At 37.7% G+C, this 16,964-nt stretch overlaps 1 protein-coding gene across 1 annotated transcript in view; it reads left to right on the top strand.

Moving 5' to 3' along the window:
* The window catches only part of ETFA (electron transfer flavoprotein subunit alpha), a 33,001-nt gene continuing 16,037 nt past the window's right edge, over positions 1-16,964 (top strand). The window contains exons 1-9 of the mRNA XM_075099971.1: positions 1-92; positions 7,309-7,458; positions 9,243-9,324; positions 9,425-9,507; positions 11,000-11,099; positions 12,318-12,428; positions 13,638-13,739; positions 14,537-14,605; positions 15,647-15,729. Coding sequence (XP_074956072.1) covers positions 51-92; positions 7,309-7,458; positions 9,243-9,324; positions 9,425-9,507; positions 11,000-11,099; positions 12,318-12,428; positions 13,638-13,739; positions 14,537-14,605; positions 15,647-15,729 — 822 coding nt within the window. The 5' untranslated portion in view covers positions 1-50. The remainder of the gene's footprint in view (positions 93-7,308; positions 7,459-9,242; positions 9,325-9,424; positions 9,508-10,999; positions 11,100-12,317; positions 12,429-13,637; positions 13,740-14,536; positions 14,606-15,646; positions 15,730-16,964) is intronic.

Raw genomic sequence — 16,964 nt, forward strand, 5'->3', positions numbered from 1 at the left:
TGCGCGGCTCTCGCGAGAGTGGGGCGGGGTCAGGCCGGGGCGGTGGAACCATGTTGCGGGTGGCGGCGGTAGCGTGGCGCGTGCGGCGGGCGGTGAGTGCGGGCGCGGAGGGTGGGAAGCGCGCGCGCGCGCCCCTTCAGCCGCGGGCCGGCCTCTTCCGCCTCACCGCTCAGCTCCGCTCCGGTGCCGGACGTCCTTCTTCCCCCCCCCCCCAGCCCCCCCCCGACCGTGTGGGGTAGACGGGGAGCGGGGCCGAGCTCCGCCGTCGGCCCGCCCGGCAGCAGTGGGCGAGGGGGGGTGTGCGGGGGCGAACGACAGGCGCCGCCGGGGCCCGGCCCCGTCGCTGGACTCCGCTTGTCTTTCGCACCGTGGCTGCTTAAAAATAAAAGTTTCTGAGCGGATGCCGGGTGTTTAACAAGCTCTTTCCAGTGCTCGCTGCAGGCGAGAGTCGAGGATTGTTGTCCTGTATGAGGGGCTAACGTAGCTATAAGGGAAGTCTGAAGTTTCTCAGAGTGCTCGCTCTCATCCACCCCCGTACAGGACTAACTGAGGAACGGTACTTCCCTTACAGCTGAAAAAGACTCTTGGAGTTTGTTATTGCAAACTCTAACAACGTTAGAAAGACATTTCTAACTCGAGAAGCTTTCTGGGGTTTTGAGAGGTTAATACAGTGTCTCTCAGTCACATGAACTCAGCTGTGCAGAAGCGTGATTGCGTTAACCCTCACAATCTGTGGACCGAAGCTAATGGGAAACACTTGTTTCTTTTCCATATTGACCTTCATGTCGCTCAGCTGGGAGGGGTGCTGGACTTTTGGAGGCTGTTTGCTGCTTGATGTGTCGTGGTGGCTATGTTACCAAATTTAACGACTAGGTGAACTCAAGGTTAGTTGGAGTAGATGATTCATGAAATGTCCCTGAATGTCTGTTTGATCTTGTAATGCGCACTAGGAGACACTCCCTCTACTAGGACTGTGTGTAAATAGCCCTCTAAAAGAGCTTTAGATATCACAAATGTCTTTTTGACCTCTACAAGCCTTTTACAAGTATTACAGTTCTGTACAGCTCTGAAATAGGAATTATGGGTATATTAGTTTCAGGTACTAGGAAGGGTTTAAAAGAAGAGCAAAGGTAGATTAGGACATACATGATTTGGTTAATCTAAAATGTATAACTTATAATCATGGACATCTCAGTTATTGTTAGGCTGTAGGCTTCCGAGGGCAAAGGTCCTGATGGTCTCTGGACCTCCTGGTACTGCTGTGTAAATAATACTTTAGGGATCACTGCACAATTCAGTTTCATGTCCCAGGAACATGAGCTTTTCCAGCCATATGCATCTAAACTCATAAATTTATGAAATTTATAAGCTTATAAAATAAAGCCAGTAAAACACTGTGTGCATCTTCAGTGTGCGGGTAACAATGTAGTCTGCAAGAGAAGCAAAGCAAGCTCCAGTTCAGCACTGCTAATGCTCATGCAGTTCCGGAGTGAATAGCGTCTAGGGAAAAATGGGATGCGAGACACCTGTAAAGTATGAGCAACAAGGAGAGGTTGGAGTTGCATAACTTGAAGATGGGAGGATTGAGGAGTGTGAAACTGCAAGTACACAAAAAAACTGGTGCAGAGGTGGGAATAAGCCATTTCACTGGTCTGTGGGTGATAAAAGAGTAACAGTTGGCTTAAATTGCAAGAAGGCTATTTATGATAACCACAAAGAGCTAAGACAGGCACTAAGAAATGCTTTCTAGTTGAAAGGATAGTAAGTTTGTGGAATAGGTTGCCTAGGAGTCTTCATTATTGAAACACACTAACAAGAAACTAGACAGATATGTTGGAGATAACATAGACATGCTTGCTTAGCATCTGATGGAGGATAGCTTTGTATGAGCTCTTGAGGTCCCTTCCAAACCTGTAATGGTAGGAAATTGTGATCATCAGGATTGTCTTATAGACTTTTAGTTAAGGGGCATTTTGAGGTCACACATTCCTACCTTTGTAAAACAACAGATAATGTATTCCCTTAACATTCTCCTTTATCGTTTTTATCAGCTAAGCAAGTGTCTGCCTATTTGCTATGCTGTTTGTTTGGTTTTTTTTTTTGCTTCTTCTGGGACATTACACAGTGGTCTGGGGCCAAGTAAGCTGTAGGTGGATGTAATACCAATGCCTTTAAATTTGTGTCCAGTTGTCATTCAACCTGTGTTGAAGTTAGAATTTATCCTGAGGAGATTCATGAAGGGTAAGCAGTGCTAGTCTTGACTATTTCAAGTCATAAACGAAGCTCTTGGTCTCCCTCACTCCTACTTCCACACTCCCTCAAAAAACCCCCAGTGATAGAGTGAAAGAATGGAGGACGTTGTGTCTCTCTGTTTGCTTTGTGTAATATTTCAGGGCTCAGCTGTTGTTTTAAAGCTCCAGATAGAATAAAAGTTGCATTTGCTTCTGCAATATGTGTTTTTGGAGGCAAGAGACGCTTTAGAGTTGGCGTGCACAAAGTAATAGGCATGTTCTTGTGAACCTGTTGGGGATCTTCAGGTGAAAGTGGTCAGGTTTTCTTTCTCAGTTTGTAGTGTAGTATATAATAGCTTTTGAATAAAGTGAAATGTCAGTTGCTTAATTTTAGTGATATTGAGTGGTACTCTTGTTTTGTCTTTACAGTGTTTTGCAGCACCCAGTTTTCACAGCTGTTGAGTCTTTGAGTTCCTGTTGATCTGTTCAGAGCTTTCTATTTCCTGGAGTTTCTGAAAATGGTGGATTTTATTTGTCATATATCTCATGATGCTTGTGTGGGTTCCTTTATGGTGTTTCACCCTGAGATAGTTCAGATAAATAGGTTTAATAGCTTGAAGCACACCTCACTCAGAAAGTAGTGGGCTACATTTGTAGCCTTAGGGAATACTTTGTATATATCCGTCAAATGTCATTGATAATATCAGGCATTTAACTTTTTAAATGTATTCATTTATCTTGAGTTCACTTTTAGTAGTGTTGTCTGCATTTCAAAACAGCTTTGCTTTGATTTTTATTAATGGTTTGCATGGGATATATCTGGAAAAGTTTCTTGTGTATTACATCTTTCTATTGCTGCTTCTATTCCCTTTTAATTTGAAGTCTTTATTTTGATTCCTAAATAAAAACTTTTTACAAGTGTTTTATTTCTTTTGCTGTTCTTTCCTGCAGTTATAGCTCCTTTTCAGTTCAGGTGCCTTTAGTATTGTCTTTCTAGTTAGCGTTTCCTGGAGTTAAATAGCTATTGCTCAGACCTCTTCTGTAGCCAGACCTGTGGTTCTAGAAGAAGCATAAGCTTTACTGCTAGAGCTCTCCCCTCTCCCTGAGCTTCCCAAATATTTTTTCTTTTTTGTTTTGTTTTGTTTTGCAGCTACAAGACTGTCTATTAATAGAATTAGGCATTGTTTTGTTGTATAGGAACGTAGCCATTATCTTTAGTAATACCCCAATTCCTAGTTCCTTGAGTCAGTTCTTGGGAATTTTGCCCAGTGGTAATGGGTCTGTACAAGATACATAATTCCTACCAAGCAGTTTTAAAATTTTAATTTCTGGCTGGTTTGCTTTCACAGCTAGGAAAATCAGCTCTAGAGATACCTTTGCAGATCCAGTTGTTAGGTGCTTTTTCCTTGTGGATTTCCATTTTGGTTTAGTTCCCAAAACTTCCAGTGGTTCCTCTGAAGAGGTTGGGAGGCAAACTTCAGTTTCCTGGGTGAAGTTTCTAACAGCCTGTTTTACATGCATGCATATTTGGAGTGTGGGGCTATGTGGAATACATCTGCTGGAGCTTTTGCATTTCTGGAAAGACATTTTGGCTGTCCCATCATCTGTTACTGTGCCTGCCACGTGTGTTACTTCCAGAGCCAGTTTCATAACTCCTGCATTACAACAGCGTCCTTGGAGCAGGCTGCAGGCAGTTAGCTGTTGACTGTTGAAGCTATTGATACCTATATGCTCACCAGTCTCACCAAACAGCAAGCAAAGATTTACCATGCTTTTGTCTGCGGTTTTACAGCTGTTAATGTATGTGTTTGGTAGCATATAAGCAACAAATCCGTGTTTAAGAACTGCTGGGCCTGCTTGTGTGCTGTTCAGGTGACCTGTCTGTGTGCTGAAGGATCAATATATGTTCAGTTTGCTTTGGTGTTGCTGTGAAGAGCAGATCACCTGTGCGAACTGAATGAGTGCTTTAGCTGTATGGGGTGTTGGCCTTAAGTGTGGGTTTATCTGTGCACATGTTCTGGGCAAGTCCAGGTTTCTAACATTTGACTGGGACAGTAGCAGTGAGCAGTCTCAGTTATTTTGTCTGAAGTCTAGAAATTCAGATATTATTCTTAGGTTTTCACATTCTGCTTGGAAAACGTTGCTGGGTTTCTCAGGTGGGGAACAAAAAGATGCTTTGGGAAAACTTGAGATGATAGATTCAGAGAATCCTTTGGTACTTTGCAAGTGGCTTAATTGATGTGTACTGCGCATCTATGTTAATCTTACCAACTTCTAGATATCTGGAAGTCAGAGGCCAGGTTTGCTCTATAGTGAATGGCAGGGGGTGGGAAGTTGGAAACTCCAGATCATTTTCTTTCATAAATGTTTGTTTTAGTAGAAACTGAAACACTGTCTGGAGTTTACACCAGAGAGGAAATGTAGATGCTTCTGCTATAGAGGGAACATAGGTGCCCAGCTTTGATTTCTATCTAAACCTAGGTGAAATACATTTCCAGTTTTACTAGTTGCTGGCAGATGTGGTCATAAACTCCTGGCATGCCTGTGAAGCCACTCAGTTGCCCAAGTTTGTAGGATGTTTAACTGTAATTGATTTCTTTGGATAGCCTGATTTTCCAGAGCTTGGTTTTCACCAGGAACCTTCTGTGACACAAGCACTGAGTGCTGTCCCTTCTCAAGGCATTGATTTCAATAGTTTGATTATTCTGTGTGTCATGTGCTTTTTATCCTTGCTGTCAGCTGGTTAGGTTTATACTCAACCTTCCTATTTTATCTAGGCTTGAAACTAGACATCCTGCCCAAGTACAGGTGGAGAAACTATGTTGGTGAAATACTGGGCTGTTCTCGCACACATGCAGCTGGACAAGTTACTTCATCAAAATAACTGCTTGTCCTCTTCATTGACTCGTTGCAGATTCTGATTTTTCAGGGTCGTATGTGACTGGCTAAACTACACTTCGGTTTCACTGCAGAATCTTTGTCATAACAAAAAAAAAAGTCAGTTTGTTTTGATTTTGTTTGCTAAAAAAAAAATTATATGTGTTACTGTGTTAAAATTCAGACTCACATAGGAATCTTATTTGTCATCCAGGATTTTCACCCAAGATCTAGAATGCGCTTTTTAATTTATTTTAAATCTGGTCTTGTCTTTGTGTTAAGAAATGTCATGCATGTAGGCGTAAAGTGACTTGCTGGTGTGCAGTTCCCACAAATAAAAAATGTGGGATTATCAGTTTAGAAATAATAGCTAGTTAATGCTGTAATATCCCGTCTGCTCAAGCAACGTTGATTGCTCTTATTCTTTTTAGCTAAAAAAGAAAAAAAAATATTATTTCTCAGCTTGTTCTAGAATAATTTGACAGAATGATACAGAGCTCCTTTGGAGGCGCAGTACTTACTTAGGGAAAAGATCATAATGTAGTCAGAATTAAGTGCATGTTTAAAATGCATGTGGCTCCCTTTGGAAAATTGAAAACTTCAGAATCTTTCAGGAGCATGGTCCACTTTACCCTGCAACATGACTATAAATCATTGGAAAAGTGGGCTTTTTGCCACTTAGGCATGGATTTATTCTTCAAACGGTGACTAAAATCTCATAACTTTTATTGCAAATGATGTATGAAACATAATCAAAAATATGGTGTATGATCTATATTGGCAATAAATATTTTGTTACTGGCAATTGGCTTCAAACAATCTTAGAATCTTTAATCATAACAAGTAACCTGAAGCAGAAAAGATGAAATGCAGAGCACTTTTATAAGAATCCTTAGTGTGTTAATCAAAATTATAAATTAGGATCCTGATTCTGCAAACACTTATCTTTGTATTTATAATTTTACACTGCGATTAGCTTCAGGGAAGTCCTTGGGATTTGCTTTCTCTGTGTGAAGTTTAGTATGTTGGTAGGTTCTGTGTGGTTAAAGTCCACGTACAAATTTTAACCTCTTAGATTTTCTGAAGCTTTTTCTTTCTAGTTTAAGTGATGGGTAAGTGCATATTTGGTGTGAGGGGAGATGGTGTCAGAATATATGTTTTAAAAAATAGTATTTGTCTGTGCAGTTTTTAGCATTGTGTTAGTATTTGTGCCTTGGTGATATGAATGAATATATTTCATTTTCCATGTTTTCCATATTACATTGATCATAACTCGAGTCTCAATTTAGGCTTTATGTAGGATAAAAAAAGACTGGAAGGATAATATTCCCATTCCTACCCTAAAGCCCTTCCCTACCCTAGTATTAGTGTTGGAGGAATAATGCTTTTTCCAGGTTCACCTAAAAATCAGAGAGGAAAGTCTCAGAGCTTGGAGTATTTTGGTTTGGTTTCATGGCAATTCTTTGTGTCCCCCCTTTCATTTTTGCTTTAGAAGCTAAAGTCTATGTGTGGATGGTGAATTGGTAAAAATTATTATTCAAGGACCATTCAATTGTGGTGGTAGACTAAGTGGTCAAGTGTCAAATGCTTTAAAGGAAAATAGAAAAAAATGAACCTGATGCTTATCAACAGTTCTGTTAGTGTGTTTTCAAGCTGTGAGCCTTTGCTGCTTAGTTGTCATCCTGCCACTGCGTACAACTTTGCCTTTATACATAACTAATTAAAAAAGTGTGAACTGTAGCTAGATTTTTGGCTAAAACTTATATTAAAAAAAAAAACCCAAACCAACCAACAACCCCAAAAACTGACAACCAAATACTTATTTGCTACCCTTGATTTTCTCGTGTCTTAGTCTTCGCTCTTTAAGGTACTTAGTTAAGTTGATCAGCTGAGCTTGAATGTAATGTATTAAAATGTTTTTCTTAATATTGTTCGGTATCTTCCTGTGTAGGTTTTAGTTTAACACAGCATGTTACAGATATGCTGAAATCAAGCAAGTTTATGCCTTTTTTTTAACACCCTATGTATTCTGCCTACTTAAGAAAAATTATCCAGATTTAGCCTTTTTTTTTTTTTTTTTGACAGCAGCATTTTACAGTTTGTATAACTGATAACTTTCTGAAAAGCATTGGATGCTCCTAGGAACAGTTTTTTACTTAAATGCTAAGTATCAAACTCCTCTCTCTCTCTTTCTTTCAAGGCATCACTGCTCCAGAGGTTTCAGAGTACATTAGTCATAGCAGAACACAACAATGAGACTCTTACACCCATTACACTAAATACTATTACCGCGGCAAAGCGTCTTGGAGGTGAAGTTTCTTGTTTAGTAGCTGGTACCAGCTGTGACAAGGTAGGAAATGCTATTTTCATATGAATGAAATAATGAATGCAGTGAAACAATACTGGCTAGCATCTTGGTCAGCCTGAAAAATAATCTGTAGTGAAGAGGAATGGTGCCAGGAATTGTTAATCTGCCAGAAATGTCCTGCACTTGAACTGCTTCTCTTCTGAAGTGAAAATATGGGTGTAGATTTCATTTTACATGGGAGAATATCAATATCAGTTGTTATAAGCTTAAGCGAGCAGTTTTTTATAGGACTAAAGGACAATTAACTTTTAAACCAATATTTCCTTGTAAAGTTTGAAAGACAAAAATCGCAGTGCTAAGAACTTGGAAAGAAGCTTGCACTTGTTCAAATGGAAACCAGCAGAAGTGAAACAGCATGGTGACAACTAGGGCTTCTGAGCATCTTGCTTTTACTAGTCAAGTACAGAGTGTGTTTGCAACCTAAAATTCTGAAATTAGTGCTTCTTGAATTTATCATATAGCTCACATCTAAAAAAGTTTCTAGTATGTTAGCTGTTGTATTTAGTCTAATTTTTATGTGCAAAATCTAGAGACAATATAATTAATACATTAGCGACACTTTTATTCCAGCATGATGTACTCTTGTGTGAACAGTAAAAGTACAAATAATTATGCCCAATATTTTTCATACTAGGCTGTTGTTTATGAATTGTTATTCTGGAAGCAATATGTAGTATCTCATGCAGGAGGCACGAGATTCTCCACAAATAGGTGGAGAAACCTCAGTGCCTATTCTAAACTGACACCCTGGTGTTTGAGGTGGAGACCTGGCAGCAAATATTTATCTAGATCAAGAAAATGGAAAAAAAAATTAATTTTGCCTGATATGTCTGCCTTTGAGTTTCCTTATTCTTTGGCACTTGCACAGTAGAAAAATGATTGTGAATGTTTTGTTTGTTTTTTCATACTGAGTGTATGGTGTCTATTTGATAATGTATGTCATGCTGAGAAAAAGTACTTTACAAAAAATGGCGGTTTGGGGCTTTTTAAAGTTTCTTTGTAATAATCTGTATTGCTAGGACAAAAGAGCCAGTTACTCAAACAGATATTCTGTAGCAGCTATTAGGGAATTTTTGTTTATTTCCTCTTCTTAATTTTTGAGGGTAAACTGATACTCAGCAAATTCAGTAAAACTATGCAAGTTCTGGGATGATGCATGTGGTCTCCAGACACTGCTGTCGGTCCTCTTCTGTCTGATGTGCAACAACCCTTTTATCATTTAAACTTCACTTCTGCAAATTTAAAGGAAAAAATGCATAAATATATAATTGAAAATATACATCACATCAGTAGGCAGAAAGTCAGCTGCAAACAATAGATTGCTCTTAAAATTTAAAGATCATAATATCGCTGTACGTTTGTATTGGCATTGTATGCTTGTGCCGTAGATATTGACCAATTTAAAAGAAAATAGGATTGGTTTCTTAATGAATACTGAGCAATAATCCTCAAGTGTGATAGTTATTGGCAGCTGTAATAAATCATGAGATCGTTCTGTAATCCTGCATACAGGAGGAAAACTTTCCTGTGTGATTTGCTTTGTAGTTTTCTTATTCACAGAATTAATTTTCATTATCCCATAAGGCACTATGCCATGAGTCAGAAGATCTGCATTTTGTTCCATCAGGTTCATCCAGATTTTTTAATTCACATACCTTTGTGTTCCAGTTTTAACTAATCTATAGGCTGTGAGCTCCTTGCAGCAGTGACTCTCTTGTTTGTGATCCCTGTTATACAAACTAATAATAATTCATTTGTAATCATAGGTAGCGCAAGAACTCAGCAAAGTGCAGGGTGTTGCAAAAGTTCTAGTGGCTCAGCACGATGTATACAAGGGATTTCTAGCAGGTGAGGGTTGTTCTTACCTATTCACAAAAGAAATGGTATTTATATTTGTGATTGAAAATGAGGTAGTTGTAAATTTTGAGTAATATGTTTTTATCCTCAGAGGAGCTGACTCCCTTGATTTTGGAAACTCATAAAAAATTTAATTACACCCACATTTGTGCTGGAGCATCTGCCTTTGGGAAGGTAAGTACATCAAAAATTTCTTGTAGGAAAGAGACAGACACTGTTGTAGGTGAGAGTGTGAATCAAATGCCTGAGAGAGGTCAGCCACGGACAGTTTTGAGTTTTCAAAAAAATGTTAAAGTACTTTGCTTAAGAGGTCATTAGTTACAAACACTGATTCATGGCTGAGTTTTATTGTGGGCTGGCTTGGGCAAAGGAGCAGTGTAGAAGAAATATTTAGTGGTAGCCAGCTGGTTCTATGTACAGAAGGCAAAATGTATAATAACACAAAATAGATTAACTGATCTGAAAGCATTAAGAAAATTGTAAGGAAAAGTACAGTAAATTGAGATGAAAAATGTATGATTTGCATGTTGAAATGAAAGTGTGCAGACCTATTAGAAGCACATTTTTTTGGAGGGGGGAATTGCATCTGTGGAACTGTATCTGTGGTGTAAGTCATGTAAACTCAAATGTCTGTAAATATATATAAATAACACAGATCCAAGTCCTAGCCAAGATGCTTTTAATGAAAACAGTTTTTCAAAACTTGTTTTTTAAGGAGTGTTTTTTTAAGTATGCAGAGAGCCTCAGTACTAACAATCTGGTCAATGCTGTGGTGCAGCTAAATTAGAGAAAAAGGGTACTTCAGAAATCTTGCCAATGTGCGGTGAATAATGACATCAGCTTTCCATCTGACTACTTTCACTTCCAATCAATACGAATCCATATACTTGTAATTTTGCTAAGAGAAATCTTTGAATACCTTGCCTTATGTTTTTTATTTTATTTTTTTCTTTTCATCTGCAGTGCCTCAGTAAAGGTTAATAGCTTTTGTTTTGAAGCTTATGCCTCCACTTTTGAGTGCTTATTGTGGGTAAAGATTTCAGAACTGGCTGCTTTGTGTCGTACTATATTAGGAGGGGGACAAAAAGCAAGCAAAGCCCTTGCTATCGTTAATTTCTTCATGATTTGTGTTGCTCTTTTTATCCTCCTTTCCATTCCTAAAGGTGCTAAGGAATACTTTAGAGTCAATTTCAGAGCAGGAGAATATGTATTTTAATACTAATTTTTAAAATAATAATTTTTTGGCTTTTGTGCGGGGTGTGCTGTTTTTTTTTTTTCCTAATTGTCTCTGGTAACTAGCTTCCAAAAATGCTTTTTTGCCCTTGAAGTGCCAAGAGCTCAGCAATCCATAATTGTCAATTTTCTGAATAAATTGCATCTATATTCAGTTTTAAACTATCGAAGAAAATAAGCCTCCTAATTTAAGATATTGAATTAAGGGTTTACTTACGGTAAGTCTCATAAAATGTCTAATGTTATTACAGTAATGGGATTTTATTTGGCTGCTAAAGCTACATGAGTAGTCCTACAAAAATCTTGCATTTGTATGTGCCTTTTTACTTACAGACAGCATTATGTGAAGTTAAAATCGGGACAGGAGGCGTCCTTTACTGACCATGTGCGTTTTACTTATTTACTTTGCTAACTTTTCATCTTTAACTTCTAGAATCTTATTCCCAGAGTGGCTGGCAAACTTGATGTTGCCCCTGTTTCTGACATTATTGAAATTCAGTCACCAGACACTTTTGTGAGAACTATCTACGCAGGTGGGTAATCACAAAAGGGGTGTGGTATAAGCGTAATAAAGGACCCAACACTGATAACTTTTCTACGTAATCCTGTTAGTACCTTGGAATATGACAGGAATTTTCACTTTACAATCTGAATTGCTGTGGTTCATAAAAATGAAACCTGGGGATGGACACAATGCTCCATGTGTGAGAAAGGAAGTAATTCCAACAACTTTGGTACAATCAGTTAGAAACCATGTCTATCACTTTAATAGAATTTGGTAATTTTTATAGGTACTGCATTACTCTGTTAATGTACTTCTGATCAGATTTTGTAAAATGTAAGACATTAAGTTAATTGTCCAGCTTTATTTAATATGACTAGCATTAGTTCTGATTTAAGATACCACAAGGTTATTTTTCCTAATTATGAAGACACTGACCTAATTATTTAAAATATTTAATTGACTTAATTTGCAATTCTTTTTTTCATTCTTGTTTCTCTAATGCTTGTCTGACACTGTGTTTTAATTTAGATATGAGCTCATTAGCTTGTGTTTTTTAATTTTACTGTACAAGATTGTACCACATGACCCAATGTGGTATTACGTTTGAGTTACATTACCAGACTGTGCTTTTGTGCTGCACTTTAACTTTTTAAGTTGCTTCCCAGTAATTCACAGTTTCAAGATGACTTTGTTTATGAATAGATGGTGTTGCAGCATTTTTCTGTTTTAGCGTTCTCTGCAGCCTCCAGTGTGGAGTAAATACCTTATATTGTACATTCTTGAGAGAAACGCAATCCCACAGATACTCGGGGCAGGTCTCATTGTCCTCTGTTCTGGATGAATTCATGCAACAGGATAAAAGACTACTTCAAGTTATAGACAATCTTTATGTTTAAGAATGACACTTTAAAAGTTGGGGTTTTTTCTTTCCCCTTCCGAAATTTAAAAGCTCATTCATAAGAGATGATTTGAATGCTCTGTATCATTTAAAAATAGAGGATTTGTAATCATACTTCAGAAACATGGAACTAAAAAGTAAATTAAAATATTTGCAATGTATGTTTATTAAGTGCCTAGTTTTCAAGTTTTGGTCATGTAAAACTGGAGTTTTGGGAAGTAACTTTCTGAATGTTTCCTTTTCTAGTAGAACTGCTAATGTGTTTCTGATATTCATTTCCTATATTCTTGAAAAAGCATAGGACGTTGGATATTATCTTCAAAAATATAGTGTGACCCTTTCTTTTAGGAAATATTCTTTGCACTGTGCAATGTGATGAAGCGATTAAAGTATTTACTGTACGGGGAACTTCTTTTGAGGCTGCACCGACAAGTGGTGGTAGTGCCAGTTTAGAAAAGTGTGAGTATCTGGTGTTTTGCCGTTTCATGTAATGAAGTTAGTTTTGCATGCTGGGTGGTGATGTTTTACGGAAGTATTTGTCAAAGCAAACTGATTGTCATAATCTTAGCTTTATGCTTTTAATACGGGTACTTGCACTTTTGTGATGTCTGGTAAGGGAAGATATGGATTATCTGCTCACTTACTACTTTGACCAGAAATTGAGATTTTTTTGTGCCTCTCACTCACTGCTTAAACCTCTGCCACTGCAATCTTGAAACTTCTCCTTATTTAAAGTTACAGCTGTTTGAATAGCCAGACTCGTTTCCAAAGCAAGATTGAGCAAAAATAAAAGCGGCTGTCTCTCCACAGTTTTGGTTTAAACAGTGGTATTTCAATTGAGAGGTCATTACAGTGTCTAGCTAAATTAGTAGCAGTTTGAACTGATTTGAGAACACCCAGTTGTTTTAGATCAGTTTTAATTAAATCAGTTTAAATCATTATTTTTATGAAGCCAGTGTAGCTTTGATAATAGAGAATTCCAGTCACAGAATCACAAAATAGATGAGGTTGGAAGGGACCTCATCTAGTCCGACCCCCTTGAGCAGGCTGCCTAGGACTGTGTCCAGTCAGGCTTTGAGTATCTCCACAGAAGGAGACTTCACAACTGTTCTGGGCAACCTGCTCGGTGTTTGATCACCTCTGCTGTTTTTTACTGTGGACCTTTTTATAACTGTGCAGTAAATCCAGCAGAGGCAATCATTAGTAACGTGCTGCATGTGTGTGTTTGTCCTAGGCCTCATGTTCTTCTGGGTGGCCTAGTACCTGCCCCTGAACCATCCTGTATTTCCTAATGTCTGTGAATGTTAGGAAACAAATGCTACTTGATACTTAAGATTAGGATGTTGCACTGTTATTGCACTACTTAATTGGCTTGTATGCCTGTCCTAATCAGAACAACACTTACTATGCTGGGTTGATGTCAGTGTATTACTTACACAACAAACCTTCATTTTAGTGCAGCTTGTACTGTAGGTTACTTAAACACAACTGATGAAAGACACTTGTTACTTTGAGCCAAAGAGCAATTACTGAAAGTAGTTAAAAGCTTGTGGAAGAATTGGTTATAGAATGAACTTTTACATTAAGTTTAAGCTGAAATTTAAAAGGTTGAAAATACACACTTCATCCTTTTTCTTGAGGATATTTTTCTTCATCTGATGAATGCAGTAACCCCTCCACCGCCTGTTGGTCTGTCTGAATGGATTGAGCAGAAGCTGACAAAAACTGATCGACCAGAGCTTACTAGTGCAAAAGTGGTTGTATCGGGTGGTAAGTAGATAATATTAAAACTGTGTTATGTTGCATTTAAGAGATGGTACATCCTCATTAAATAATATCTGTAGCAGAATACTATAATGTGACATATTTGAAAAAATGTATTATCATGTAATTCTGAAATATGGCATAGGGGCCAGTGGGAATGCACCCAATGTATGTTTCATGAAGAAGCAAAACATGAGTTTAACATATGCTAGTAGGCTCTTTAAGAGCATTGTCATATTTGGTGAGTCCCTTTAAAATTATACCGCTATGAAGTGGTTTTAGATCCAAATCTGTCATGTTAAACATTATTGCTAATCGTTACAGGCAGTCCAAACATTATTATATAACGGCTTAAATGATTTTTAAAAACATTGTTTGTATTCTGCTCCTCAGGCATAAAATGATGAACTATGATTTTTACTGTATGCCTGCGGCTAAAAAATGATTCCTTGGTTATCCCACTACAGAGTTTTGTCCCTGAAGCCAGCAGAGGGAGCACAAATTAGTAAAAAAATCCTGTTCCTCTGATTTCAGAGAATGATCTTGATGGTGCTGTGTGCAGGAAGTAAACTAGACTGAGTGATGTTGGTTATACATATGAAATAATATTAATTACAAAGACGAAAGCTAAATCTCCAAATATTAAATACTATTTAGTAATAAATCCAAAAAGACCCTATGCAAGCGTATATTTGTGCCTTTGCAAATACAAATACTCATACAGAAGGCAATAAAAAGGCAATAAAAAAATCCTAAAGCATATTGTGTTCTTTCTTTACCTCTTTTTGTTCTTAACTTTTAAGGGAGAGGCTTGAAGAGTGGTGAAAATTTTAAGTTGTTATATGATCTTGCAGATCAATTGCATGCTGCAGGTAAACTTGTTTTCCTCCTTTTTTTTTAACCCTGGTTATTATATTTTAAAAGGTCCCATTAAAAACAATGTTCATCTTAAGTCTTTTATGTCTCTATCAAAAAAAGTCTTAAAATCCTGTTAGTTTAGTCCTAGATAAAGTTTTGTCTTGTCCTTGTGGTCAATGTGTATTTAAATGCCCATGTATGAAGCAAAATACTGAACTGTAATATTCCCTGTCCTTCTCGAATGTCCAGAACACAAGCTCACAAACGAAAAGTGAAATTGTATAAATTAAAAAATGGTCTTAGTTCACTTTGAAGAGCTGATATTTTCTTCATATGCCCTTATACTACTCCTTTACAGAATCCTTTTCCCATTTCCTGTAGTTTGAGTGGCTCTGTCTTTTTGCTGGGCTTTTGTATTACCAGGAGAAAACTGGCCACGTTCAGTGTTTCAGCAAAATATTTTAAGTGAAGGTTGGGGGATGAGGAGGAACTGTTTGCATTAACATTTTAACTACATTAGTTTTAGATTTCACATGTAATAATAAATTTATAGTTTTACATGAAAGGCTTTGTTTTTAAATTGGTGGCTTCGCTAACTAAATGTCCATGTGGCATTTTCAAGTTTACTTTGATATTTTTCTTTACTATGCCTGACTTTTATGCTCCACAGCAATATAAGATGGCACATGTGTTCTGTTCAAACTTGGAGGAACATTTTGGGAAGGCATTTATGGGAAAATCCTCTTTTGACAAAGCAACAAGAGAAAATAATGGAAATATGCCAGACTGAAATCCTCGGTTTTAAATGTATGGCCCTTTGGTGCTGGGAGTAAGGATTTCCTGTTGCTTATGAAGTGCATTAGCACTTAGTATTTGGAAGTTTCAGCCAGTGGTACAGAGAGAGATTACTATAAGAGCTTTTAAGAGGGAAGTTTCTTAATACATGCCCTTAGAGTGTGGGGCTCTTCAGTAAAATACATGTGCTTTTATGGTGATAGAAATTTGGCTCGCTAATATTTTAAAAGAAAACACTGGAAATATTTTCTTTCAACTAGTTGGAGCTTCCCGTGCAGCTGTTGATGCTGGCTTTGTTCCTAATGACATGCAAGTTGGACAGACGGGCAAAATAGTAGCACCAGTAAGTATGGAAATATCTTTCATAAAAGAGCTGTGATGTTTTCAAGCATGCATTTTCCTTCAAAGCAAATGCTTAGAAATGAGCTAAGTCTTAATACTGAGCCTAATAGGAAAATCGTAGTGTGCCTATTGTGATATTGTCACTTGACCATGCATTTGCAAAACTACAGCAGCAAGCTGTGATGTAAATCTCTACTTTGGGTCTATTGGAAGTGTTCTGCAGACAGTTTTGTCAGAGGTTTTGCATGCTGGTTTTTTTCACAGTCACCCGTGCTGAACCTTTCTTAGTTTTCTAACAGCCATCATTGATATGCTAAAAGATGTCATTGCCAACATAAACTTGAAATTATATGGATATGCAGCTTGATCTCTGGGAATGTGTTTTTTGGGTTTTTTGTGGGTGTGGTTTTTTTTTCAGGTGATGATTTTTTTAGTTTTGGTAATTGTAACTGGATTTTTGTATTACATTCTAAGCAGAATTTTTTGTAAGAGATGAAAGTGTAAGAAACTTAAGAGATAAATAATCTACAGATTGGCTGTGGTAGAGTGAAATACCAAGAAGGGCATACTGTAATAAGTGCTTAACGTTGGGAAATAACCTGCTGTGCATCTTTTCTGTTACACATCCTGATATCACAGAGAACTGATTTCTGTCTCTGTCTTTTTGGATCGGGGTGGGGGGCTTTCTCTCATGTAGAAGTCTGAGACTACTTTCCCCAGGAACAATAAGGAACAATGAAAGTGGTAGATCGATAAAGCACACTCGAACATTTGTAAGTAAGTAGGTACAAATGTGGCTCATCTCAGAGTGGGATAGAATGTGCGCTAGCACGTACTGAGATGCGATGATCACGGACTTGAGTAGGGAATTGTGACTAAGAACATGGGCAGGTATGGTAATCTGTCAGATGTATGCTCTGAGCTACATAACTGAGTAAACAGCCTTTCAGTAAGCAGTTCTCTCTAATGAGTGTGTATGGCAACAGAAGGCACCAAAAAGCAACTTGTTGCTTGTTAATGGTTTAATGAGACCAGAAAGGGAGAGTGAGCTGGAACATAGTAGAGAAACTTTGTCATATTTCAAATGCTGCAGTTACCAAATGACAATAATTTAAATAATACTAAAAAGCTGTACATGTCCAGAACCTTGGTAGGATCTGAAATATTTTGCCTTTGTACCATTAAGATCTGCAAATGCGAGAACTTCAAACTGTGACCATTATTTTTCCAGTAATA

Source organism: Phalacrocorax aristotelis, chromosome 7 (genome assembly GCF_949628215.1).
Source record: "Phalacrocorax aristotelis chromosome 7, bGulAri2.1, whole genome shotgun sequence".
Taxonomy (NCBI): domain Eukaryota; kingdom Metazoa; phylum Chordata; class Aves; order Suliformes; family Phalacrocoracidae; genus Phalacrocorax; species Phalacrocorax aristotelis.